The sequence below is a fragment of the Lagenorhynchus albirostris genome, chromosome 5 (genome assembly GCF_949774975.1).
Source record: "Lagenorhynchus albirostris chromosome 5, mLagAlb1.1, whole genome shotgun sequence".
In the NCBI taxonomy this organism is placed as follows: domain Eukaryota; kingdom Metazoa; phylum Chordata; class Mammalia; order Artiodactyla; family Delphinidae; genus Lagenorhynchus; species Lagenorhynchus albirostris.
The window spans coordinates 27,664,008-27,676,219 of NC_083099.1; the positions used below are offsets into that span (position 1 = coordinate 27,664,008).

The 12,212-nt window shown below is 37.2% G+C and overlaps 1 protein-coding gene across 5 annotated transcripts in view; it reads left to right on the plus strand.

Moving 5' to 3' along the window:
• PIK3CB (phosphatidylinositol-4,5-bisphosphate 3-kinase catalytic subunit beta) overlaps nucleotides 1–12,212 on the plus strand; it is a 194,036-nt gene that overhangs the window by 148,761 nt on the left and 33,063 nt on the right. For all 5 annotated transcript variants that reach the window (XM_060149740.1, XM_060149742.1, XM_060149743.1 and 2 more), the window contains 3 exons: nucleotides 2,985–3,106; nucleotides 6,348–6,491; nucleotides 7,743–7,842. In XM_060149740.1, coding sequence (XP_060005723.1) covers nucleotides 2,985–3,106; nucleotides 6,348–6,491; nucleotides 7,743–7,842 — 366 coding nt within the window. The remainder of the gene's footprint in view (nucleotides 1–2,984; nucleotides 3,107–6,347; nucleotides 6,492–7,742; nucleotides 7,843–12,212) is intronic.

Genomic DNA, 12,212 nt, shown 5'->3' on the forward strand with positions numbered 1-12,212 from the left:
AATAGCATTCATTTCTAAGTGCCTATCCAAGAAATGCATCGTATTATTATTTTGCATATAATTAGAATAGAAAAAAATTTCTTGCTGTTCTCTTAAGATATCTGAGAGGGAGGTTTTGTATGTCAACTGTCAGAAAATGGAATGAGACAATTCAGGCTTAATATTTCTTTATTCGAACCCCAGGGGCAGAAATTTTTACACTGAGGAGTTTAGTTTACTATACTTGTCTCATTTCCATGAGTAAATCTAAAGCATTGTTTTCAGATATAACTTAACTTCCTCCATTGTGGTAGAAGAAAGTCTGTAGTGTAACTTAATATTCTTATAGAAAAACCTAAATGTGTGTAAGGAAGTATAGGAAGGTATGAATTTCACGATCCTAATCCCCCCCTTTAGTAGTCTAGAAAAGAAAATCAACGGAATAAAAAGTAATGTGTTTTGGCTTCTCCCCCAGCCCTATCCCATTGCCAGTTACACTGAACTGGTATAAGAGAATATAAACTGTATTTTCAATGAATTGACTACCTAAGAGAAGTGGAGAGTCAGAACCTGGTGCACATATTCTGCAGGCATATGCCACTGGTGAAAATTCTATAGAAGGGTAGCCTCCCATTAATCCACAGGAAAATATTCTGTTGGCATACTGCAGAAGGGATTTCAATAGTCTCTTGCAGCAGACAGGTAATTAATTAGTCAGCACTGCTTTCACTATTTATATGGCTGAGTCAGATTTCCCTTCCCTGTTTGCTTCCATAGCTTTCTCCAAACTGAAGAGATGAGTTTTGGTAATTTATTTAATTTTATGTTTATATTATTGATTTAATAATTTAATAACCTTAGCAAAAGTTATAACTTTTCAATAGTAGGGCTGTTTTTAACCTATACCATAGTTGAACCTCTGGTATTACATAACATTATCTATCCTTTACAGTATTGTTTTTGTGGAGCAGTGTATATTCCACGTGTTAACTGGGGATGCTAGGAGGTTTTTTTTAGCTATCATTTCAGACCCTCAAGAAACAGTCCCCTTTATCCATAAGGAGGAATACTAGTCCATTAGGGCCTTGGGGAAAGTGGGCAGGGAGCCCCATCAGTGATAAAACGTGGGGTGATGTAGGTGTTTCATATCTTTAAAGCAGTATTGCTCAAACTTTTGTTCAATTATTACACTCCTTAGGACCCTTTTTACATATTTTCCCCAATAGTCCCATCCCCATGGGATTTTGATACCACAGATAAGTGTATGTTTGCCTATGTAGTGTATGCATATATGTACTTTGTATATTAAAAGAGCAAGTATAAGACAATCTTTTTATTCAGTACAAGTTTAAGAATAATTGAACCAAAATTTAAGGTAAAGGTTAAAATGTAAAAACTAACATTTTGTTGTATTTGTTGAATAACTGATGTAATTCATTATGTAAATTGTAATGTATCACATTTCATATCCATGTTAGTAATTTATGTAAATATATATTAAAAAGGCAATGCAGTCAACTTTTAAAAATTACTCAAAAGGGTTATTTTTTCTGCTAATGTAAAATAATTGAAAATTAATTTTTTAAAAATTATATCATTAGAGAACTTAACTTCTAAATTTGCTTCATATGAGAAGATACCTTTTAACTTAGCTGCTAGATACTCATTTAGATATTGACTTTTGAGCACTTGACAAGTTAATGAGAGGTTGAATAATTTGGAGAATTAAAATAATAAAATGTAAATTATTTTTATGTAATTTTCAAAGCCCAGGTCTCTCGCAGATGCTCAAGTGACAAACGACAAGGCAGGCAGCAGGTACTGCAAGCCATCTCTTGCAACATGACTTTGAGATTGAGCAGGCAACTGAGAGAAAAGCCTCCAACCATTGCCATCTATTTGCCGTATTCTTGTAGCTCTCATCTTGCATACATTTTGTGTTTCTTCCTTGGACTTGATGTCAGTGCTACATAAGTGATACCCAAGAAAACCCAACAATATAAATCAGATATTAAGGAATAAGATTTTGTCCGAGAAGGTTGAGCTTTGGAGGGCCACAAATCGTAATTATCAAAAAATGTTTTGCTTTCCTCCATAACCACTTTTCTTCCCACTTAACATCCCTGATAAGAATGTAAGCTATAAATATATCAAAACCATGAGGAGGAAGGGACTCTTCCCAAAATTGACCCTTAAAAAAAAATCAACCCTGATGAGTCTCACTGTGTTCTGATGGGAGGCAGGTAAGAATCCTTTCTAGAGATTTGGGTTTTCTGGAACTAGGGTTTCCAAAGATGTGGCCATGTCCACCTGAACCCACCCTTCACCAGTACTCCCAGCTCATTCCCCCATGGGATTCTTTTTTATCCTATATCTAGGTCATTTCTAAGCGGCATCTGTAAGTGGGAAACTGGCTGTATTTATCTTGTGTATATAAAATAACTAGGTACTGTGATTTAATGGATTTAAACATGTTATAGTCAATAAAGTTTTGTAAAGTGATACTCTTAAAAATATTAAGAACTAAAAGTAAACTTCCTCAAGATAATTTTATGTTGTTATAATGCACTTTTTTATATATAAATTGCCTTTCATTAGTTTGAGCCTTGCAGCTTATATTTGTACTTTGAATTTGACCTTTAAGTATTTCTTGATTATTTCCCTCTGCTGTTTCCCCTCTCCCCTTCCTCTCACCTTTCCCCCTACCTTCTGCCCCCATCTTTTTTTCCCTTAAAAAATTATTTAATGATTGTAGAATTCATATATTCAGTGTATCATTCTACCTCCAGGTAAGTACATAATAGCTTTTTCACTTGCTTACCGATAGAATCTTTCAACAGAGACAATCTTTATTAATCTGTATTAACAACAGTGGATTTTTGAGGCCTTAGTAACTGCAAGTATGCTTCTCCTTTCTTTTGACCCATCTCTGCTCCTGTGTACCAAGGAAAAGTAGATTACTTTTCTCTCCTATAATTTCTGAACCAGTTTCAATTTTTAAACAGCTTCAGGCACTACTTCAGATTTGGCCTAAACTGCCCCCCCGGGAGGCCCTGGAGCTTCTAGATTTCAACTATCCAGATCAGTACGTGCGAGAATATGCTGTGGGCTGTCTGCAACAGATGAGGTATCTCCTGCAGGAGGCTTTTTTGGGTCAAGGAATAACTTGTGGGTGGGAAGAGAAGTTGATGTCTGCTTGAATGTCTTGTAAGAAAGGAAAAGGATAGGAATGACCGAGTTCAAAGCATCTGTTCCCTCCTTCCTCCCACTCTCTCCCACAGTCTCTCCTGTTTTCTCCCCCCACCCCGCCCCATCTCCTCCGATCCTCCCCGACTCTCGCTCTCTCTCTCTCTCTCTCTGTTTTTTGTTTTTTTTGGCGTGGCTGCCTCGCATGCAGGATCTTAGTTCCTGACCAGGGATCGAACCTATGCCCTCTGCAGTGGAAGCGTGGAGTCTTAACCACTGGGCCACCAGGGAAGTCCCCACTCTATATGATAAAACAAAAAAGCAAGCAAAAACTGCATGGGGTGGTCCCCAAGAACACCCTCAGGTTCCATGACTTACTAGGAGGACTCATAGGACTCAGCATATAGTCACCCTTGGCTAAGATTTATTACATAAAAAGTATACAGAGCAGTACTGGGAAAGGAAAAAAATTCATGGGGCAAAGTCTGGAGGAAACCAGGGAGATGCTTCTAAGAGTTCTTTCCCAGTGGAATCGCACTGAATACACTTAATTCCCCCAGCAACACGTTGTGACAGCACACCTGAATACTGTCTACCAGGGAAGCTTGTTACAGACTTGGTGGCCAGGGTTTTTTTTGCGGGGAGGGCAGTGCTAGTCACATGAGCACCCTCTGCCTAGCATATTCCCAAATTCTAGACTCCCGGAACAAAAATGCGTGTTGAGCATAAAACATACTGTTTGCAAAAACAGTGTAGGCATAGTAAGCCACTCTTATCTGTTAAGGTGGTGGGAAGCCTTCCGAAATCTACATTCCCAGATGCCGGTCAAGGGCTAACCTTGTAAGCATGCTTTATCAAAGGATAGCAGTCAGGCTTGCTCCTCTGTTAACTCTTTTCTGTCCATTACCCACAATTAAGAAATGTTAATATTTTTTCTTTTTTTAAATGTTAATATTTTTGACTTTTTTTAAGTTTGTATTTTATTTATTTTTTTAAACTTAAAAATTTTTTTTTTTTTAATTCTTTGGCTGCATTGGGTCTTCGTTGCTGCGTGCAGGCTTTCTCTAGTTGCAGCAAGCGGGGGCTACTCTTCACTGCGGTGCGCGGGCTTCTCATTACGGTGGCTTCTCTTGTTGCAGAGAACGGGCTCTAGGCACGCAGGCTTCAGTAGTTGTGGCATGCAGGCTCAGTAGCTGTGGCTCACGGGCTCTAGAGCACAGGCTCAGTAGTTGCTGCCCACGGGCTTAGTTGCTCCGCGGCACGTGCAATCTTCCCGGACCAGGGCTGAAACCTGTGTCGCCCACATTGGCAGACAGATTCTTAACCACTGTGCCACCAGGGAAGCCCTAAGTTTGTATTTTAAAGCAATTAACGTTACAGCTAAAGTCCTCATAGTTTCCTTACTCAATCCTGATTATTTTCACTTCCCAGAGGCAACTGTTATCACGAATTTGGTGTATATCCTTCTATACCATAATTTTCTGTTTTTACCACATTTATATATCTATAAAATACAGATATGGGATAATATTGTACATTTAAAAATCACACAGCTGTGTCTTGCCATATATATTGTTTTACATAGTTTTTTTCCTTTATTCAACATTAGGTTTTTGAGGTCAGTCTCTCCTGTTACATATAAATGTAGTTTATTCCTTTCACTACTGTGTAATATTCTTTCATAGAGATGTATCGTATTTACTCCATTTCTCTATTGAGGAACATTTTAAATTTTCTCAAAATTTCCCTCTTAACAAACAATGCTACAGTGAACATGCTTGTACAATCTCTTTAGGGTAGTACATGTGTGAGAATCTATGGGATTTCTTGGATGAAATGTCATTATTGAGACAGTCTTAGACAATGGGCATTTTCAGGTTTATCCATTTTCTTACTAGCCTCAAAATGAGGGGTTATACCATATGGTCATTTGAAAAACAAAAGTTCTCAGAAAATTATGGATACTGTGATACATTTTTTTCCTTTTCTTCTTTTTAAAATAAATCATTTATGTTTTAAATTGTGTGCTCTCCAAAACAAATTATACAAACTCTTTAACAGTGGTTATTTTGGGGGAGTGAAATAAGAAGTGTAAGGAAAGAGGAAGCCTCGTCTTTTCTATACTTCTATCTTTTACACTACTTGTAGATTTTATAGTGGGCATGGATTTTGCAATAAACTTAAGATGGTTTTATAGATAGTTTTAAAAAATGAGGCTCCCAGTTGTTCCTCAGTCTCTCTGTTTGCATTGGAGATCTGAAGGGGAGGGGCTACCTGGCCCCCCTTGGACTGAGCTAAGTGTTTTTCTTAAATATATTGATCCCTAGGAGGAGATTGCTGTGATCCCCATGTTCCATATAGGTAATTCTAATGTGTCTTCCTATGTTAAATTTTCTGGTATGAGGTTTTTTCTGGTGTATAGTATCCTAGGTTTCAGTCCCAGGTCAGTATCCTAGGTTTCATTCCCAGGTCTGCTTTAGACTACTGCTTAACCATTTATTGTCCAAGACTATAGTCACCAAGTAGAGGACTTGGGATGCATATCTTACCTGACTACTGGAATTGCCTTTGATGGGAGTGTGTTTACATGTGAATGGTTTGGAGATGGATACAAAATAGAGAGCCCGAACATTAATTAATTCAGCTCATTTAATTACAATAGTATGTCAGTTCAATGAATCCATTCCCACTTACAAATACACTCTTTATCCTTCAAACTATTTGAAGATTTTAATTGTTCATTCATTTTCTGGAGCAAAAATTACTTAATCCCAATGATATGAAAGGAAAATAAGTTGAAGTACTGATGGAATTTGTATTTTAAAAAGCTGGTTGGTTGACTGAGCACGTAACTTTTTCAGCATGATCAGAAAACTATTACCTAATTTTATTATAACTCTCGGCTGATTATAAATACAATCATCAGTTGTATAAACCTAGTTAACTTAATAAAAATGCCCCATATATCTGTTCTTTGCTCCTTTTCACTCTTCTGCACATCAGAAATTCTCAGCTTTTCTTATGTTATTGTAACAGTGAAACAGTGAATGTAAGTGTGCCCCAAGCTTGACCCAAAAGAACCATTGTGTTTCAGTAAGTTAGTATTTGATAAGTTTGATAGGAGTGGGTCTTTTTCCAGCACCGATTGTTGAGTGACTTACTGTGTCTTTTGTTTTTTTCAGTGATGAAGAACTCTCTCAATATCTTTTACAGTTGGTGCAAGTTTTAAAATATGAGCCTTTTCTTGATTGTGCCCTCTCTAGATTCCTACTAGAAAGAGCACTTGCTAATCGGAGGATAGGGCAGTTTTTATTTTGGCACCTTAGGTAAGTCTTTTATATTTCAAATCAAATCCACCACGTGCTTTTGTAAATATTAACCAGCATAATACAGGGCATGTAGTAAAACAGTCTAGCTGCTTTAGTTGTTTCTGAGTCATCCATAACATTTATGCTTTCTTGGTATCTACTCCTATTTCTTGATACCCAGACTCTCAATTTTCATGATTTGGCAAAGTAACTGAGATAAGTGTCCCTTTATGCCTCCTTGATTTATAACTGAAATTAATAATTTTTATTATGATAATTATAATTAATAATTATTATTATTATAATGTATTGCTATTTTCCAGTAAAGTTTACTTATTGTGTTAATATTTTTGGACTAAAAACGTACTTACTGGGTAGTGGTATCATCATTGCTACTATTGCATAAATAAAGATTTTAAAGTTTTCCTATAACAACAGCAACTTTATTTTTAGCTTCTTTATTAACTAGGTCATTTTCAGAAATACATGAATCTTATTAAACCAAGTTTATATAGGAGTAAAATAGGGAAAGAGAACTAAAGTTCTTCTGTTGCCTAGGAAGGTTGTCAATTCCTCATTTCTCACGCTATACTTGGACATTTGTGATTTTTTTCCATCTGGACTTCAGAGTACTGAAGCTAATCATTAACAGAAAAAAATAACTTTTCTCCTTTTTGGCTAAGCTTCTTAAGGAAAATAAGCTGTATAGTATTTTGATGTTAATTTTAGGAGTTATATTTCTGAATCTTGATTTCTTTATTATCCATAGTTTTTCCTTTCTTGTTTTTAACTTGTCTTCTTTTCTCATCCATTTCAATCTTCTTATTTTTAAATCCCTCAAGGAATAACAAAATAAGGTATTCCTTCCTTTTTCAAATGTGTACACCATTCTTTAAGTGAAAAAAAAATCACATAGAAGCTAATTGAGGGATTAGTCAATTGTGTGATCTGAGTCAGATCTGTGTTTCATCTGAGTTGTCTATAAATTGGTAGTATTACCATTTCACTCCAAAAAACAAATAAGATGTGGTAACTTTGGATTTCTTGGAGTAAACAATTAACTAATGATAAAATCACATATCTTTTTGAACTGTAGTGTTTAAAGAATTAAAAGTTGAGCATCCCATCTGTGATTGTGTACAAGATGATGTGTTCTCCCTTTCTTTGATTAGCATAATAAGTTAATTTCATAATAGAATAAAGAAGTCAGTATTTTTTTTTGGTGACCTGAAGTGTTTGATAAATCTTCATAATATTAACTTTATGCAGGTCAGAAGTGCACATTCCTGCTGTTTCAGTACAATTTGGTGTCATCCTTGAAGCATACTGCCGGGGAAGTGTAGGTCACATGAAAGCGCTTTCCAAGCAGGTATCAGCTTATTTTAATCTTCATGTTCACTTTGTCACATGGTATTTGATAAATTGTGTCATATGCTAGTTCTCCTATCACAGTATTTCATAGAAGTTTCAATAACTGAACCCAGTTAATACATTTTTTAATCAAAATGTAAGCCAAGAAATGAAGTTTCAACAAATTCAGCAGAATATTATTAATTGAATGCTATCGGAAAATTAGGATTCCTTATAGTATTAACACCATGCCTTAAATTTTAGTAGGAAATACCTATTTAGACATGCTTAACAATGGATTTGATGGTAACAAAGATTATGAAATCTTTAGATGCTGTTTTTCCATACCCCTGAGTTACTCTTTCCAGTTAGTATAGTATTTATGAATCATACGTTCTGCCATTTGTTTTAAACTGAGATATTTTGACACCTAAGTTTGTAGGTGTTACAGCTTCTAGAATTCAGAATCCTCAAGCTGCTTTTTCAAACTATATATACATGCCTGAAATTGTGATGCTCTCCCACATTCCCTCATTTTCTTCCTAGGCCTTCATTTTCTAATCATTTCAGGTGATGAGTTATTAGTGATACTAATAGGTCAGATATTAAATGCTTACTGTATGCCAGGAAGTATACTAAGTGTTTAAAGTATGCTATTTTACTCTCCTAATAATGTGCCACAGTATTTACTGTTACTGTCTGGATTTGACAAGGTGAAAAAACAATCTCTCCAAGAGATTAAGTAACTTGCCTAAAAACCCACAACTATTAAGTAAAAGAGTAAGTTTCAGACTTAGCTCTCTGTCCAACTATAAAACTAAATCTCTTTTTATTATACCGGGAGTTTTCAAACCTTTTAAGCAAAACCTCTCTTTTTTAAATCAAAACTCAAAGATAGATCCATTTTACAAAATAGACAACAATTTCATTTTATCAGTATAAATGTATCTTTGAAGCTAAAATAAAACATAAGCCATTAAACAGAATCATGATGCTGTTTTATTGAACACAGAATTTCATCGGGCGTTATTGTTGACAGTTGTCTCAGTATCCAGTTATTTGTTTATTTTATTTTGGAGATAATCCTGACTTATACCTCTAAGTAATTACAAATAGTAATGGTTTTTAAAGAGCTTTCTTGCAAATGAGAAACATAACCTTGGCCCAAGCTTGATTTGTTGGTGTCTTCTTGGTCCCCTGAAGGATGAGATGAGAGCGTTTCTGCCGTCAGGTAAAGCAGCCCTGTATTAGCTTCTTCATGCTGGAATCCTTCATTGACAGACAGCAACGATATGCTCTTGTTCTCTAGCAATAGTTTTACCTAAATTGAGTATTATCTAACATAACTCAAGAAGATTTTTTAAAATGGTTTAATATATATTTACTCAGAACCTGCTATATGCTAGGGTTTGTGTTGCTGTTGGTGATGTGAAGTCATATTAGCTATGTTGCTGTCATCAAGGATTTTATATTCCACAGAGTAGGTACACAAATTAGTGATATTATGATGGCAGTGTTATTAATGGGAGTATTATGTATGGTAGCAGAAAAAAGAGGCACATATTCTAGCTTAGGGCATTAGGCAAGAGGTTACAGTGCAGGTGACACTTGTTGTGGGTTTTGATGATCTGGTTAGCTAGTTGGAGAGTGTGGTAGTCAGTGCTCTACAGAGAGACAATTGTGTTTGTGTCTATATAGAGAGAGTGAAGGGGGCAGGTGGGTGAGATTGAGATTTATTGTAAAGAATTGGCTCATGTGATAATGGAGGCCAAGAAGTCCCAAGATCTGCAGTCAAGCAAGCTGGAAATCCAGGAGAGCTGGTGTAGTTCCAGCCTGAGTCTGAAGGCCTGAGAACCTGGAGAGCCAACAGTATGAGTACCAGTCTGAAAGCAGACAGACTTGACACCCAAGAAGAGCCATTGTTTCAGTTCAACTCTGAAGGCAGGAAAAGAACAATGTCCCAGCTCTAGGCAGTCAGGCAGGTGGAATTCCTTCTTTCTTGCAGGAGGGTCTGCCTTTTGTTCTATTCAAATGTTTGGATGAGGCCCACCCACATAAGTGAGGGCAATCAGCTATATTCAGTCTACCTATTCAAATGTTAATCTCATCCAGAAACACCTAGAATAATGTTGGTCCAAGTATCTGAACACTCCGTGGCCCTGTCAAGTTGATATGTAAAATTAGCCATCACAGGTCAACTTGGCATCCATATGTAGCTCCTTAAACCCTTACTTAATCTCTAAATAAAGCCAATAACAAGGTCAAAATTCCACCTAACATGATAAAACGAGGCTGAGTACCACCAATTACTCATTAACTTCTTTCTCAGAGGAGGAGATAATCTCCTTGAGTGGCGTTTGTTCTTCTCCTTAATTCCCTGTAAATTAAATAGTATGTTGTAAAATTAATAATACTTAAATATTAAGATTTAAGTAATGATATAAAGTTAATGTATCTTATGTTACATGTTAAGGGAATAAGAGTGAGAAGGAAACAAAGATACTTGTTATATGTGTGTATATATGTGTGCATATACCCATATTCATAACAAAATAAGATATTAATGACAGTCCTCATTTCTGTAACTGATCACGTGGTTATATCTGGTATTTATCACTACCATCTTCTAACCCATCCTGTATTCCCTTTGTCTTCGGCAAGCACCTCAGTTGGTTGTGTTCTTTACATGCTGGGATGACCTAAAGCTTCATTCTTGAAGAGTCTAGGCCATTAGTAGTCCTACCTGGATTGACTTGTAATTTCCCATTGATCTTAATCACTGGACATGGTAATACTAAGAGATCACCTATATTCTAGACATACTCTTCCCTAATTTCTGCTTTGAAGTCAGGATCAATCATCCTAGCCAGCACCATAATGTACTTCTTTGCCTGTTGATCCAGAAGCATGAGGAGCCCAAAATGGCTGGGCAGGAGTCTTACCATCCAGTTCAATGGAATTGTTGTGTCTCCCAGTAGATCCAGAAGCATGAGGAGCCCAAAATGGCTGGGCAGGAGTCTTACCATCCAGTTCAATGGAATTGTTGTGTCTCCCAGTAGAATCATTCTTCTCTCTGTAACTAAGACCTCTGTGCCAACAGAGCATAAGATCTCAGGAACAGGAGGCAAAAATTTTGTTAGTGGGTCATTAGGGGTAATAGTGAGAGGGTACTACTTCCATTTTCACACTTCATGGACCTGTGAATCCTGGCTGTTGGAGAAACAGCATCATATATTGGATGCTGATTCAGAGCATATACAGCCTTCTACAGAACCTTGCCCCAGCCCTGCAAGGTATTCACATCTAGCCAGCACTGTAATTGTCTTCAAAAGGCCATTCCACTGTTTTATCAAGGCAGCTACTTCTAAATGGTAGGGAACATGGTAAGACTAGTGAATTCTATGAGCACGAGCCCATTGCTGTACTTTATTTGCTGTGAAATGAGTTCCTTGATCAGAAGCAATGCTATGTGGAATGCCATGATGGTGGCTAAGGTGTTTTATAAGTCCATGGATGGTAGTTTTGGCAGAAACATTGTAGGCAAATTCATATCCAGAGTGTTTGTTCCAGTAAGAATAAGGTACTGCCCTTTCCAGAAGGGAAGCAGTCCCATGTTATCAACCTGTCATTCCATAGCTGGCTGATCACCCCCAGGAAATGGTGCCATACTGGGCGCTCAGTGTTGGTCTCTGGTGCTGGCATATGAGGCACTCAGCAGTGGCCGTAGCAGGTGGGCTTTGGTGAATGGAGGTTCATGTTGCTGAGCACATACATAACCTCCATCCCTGCCACTGTTCTCCATTGGATGGTGACTGGGTTGGCTGAGGAAAGGCTGGCTGGTATACATGGAATGGGTCATCCTATCCACTTTATAAAAATCTTCCAAGGTTAAACTTTGGTGAGCATACAGTGGGACAAAAATATCTTTTATTTTTTTGCCCATTCAGAGAGGTCTATCACATACCTCTTCCTTAAATTTCCTTGTCACTAGTTTTCCAATCATGTTCCTTCTAAGTCTCTGACCAGTGTTGGTCACAGCTCGTGAATTGGTATATAATTGCACATATGGCCATTTCTCCTTCCAAGCAAAGTGAACAAACAGGTGCACTTTCTGAAGTTCTTCACACTGGGAGTATTTCCCTTCACCACTGTCCTTCAGGAATGTTCCAGAAGGGGGCTCTAGTACCACAGTTGTCCACTTTTGTATGGTGCCTACCTATTGTAATCCAATAATCTGTAAACCATGGTTAAGTCTTCTCTTCCTGTGTCAGCTGATCATAAGGAACTCCCCATGAGGCCATGCTGCAGGATAGGATAGAGAAGGTAGTATAACAGGAGTGAGAAACCACGGACATTTGGGCCACTTCTTCATGTCACTTGTGCCTTCAG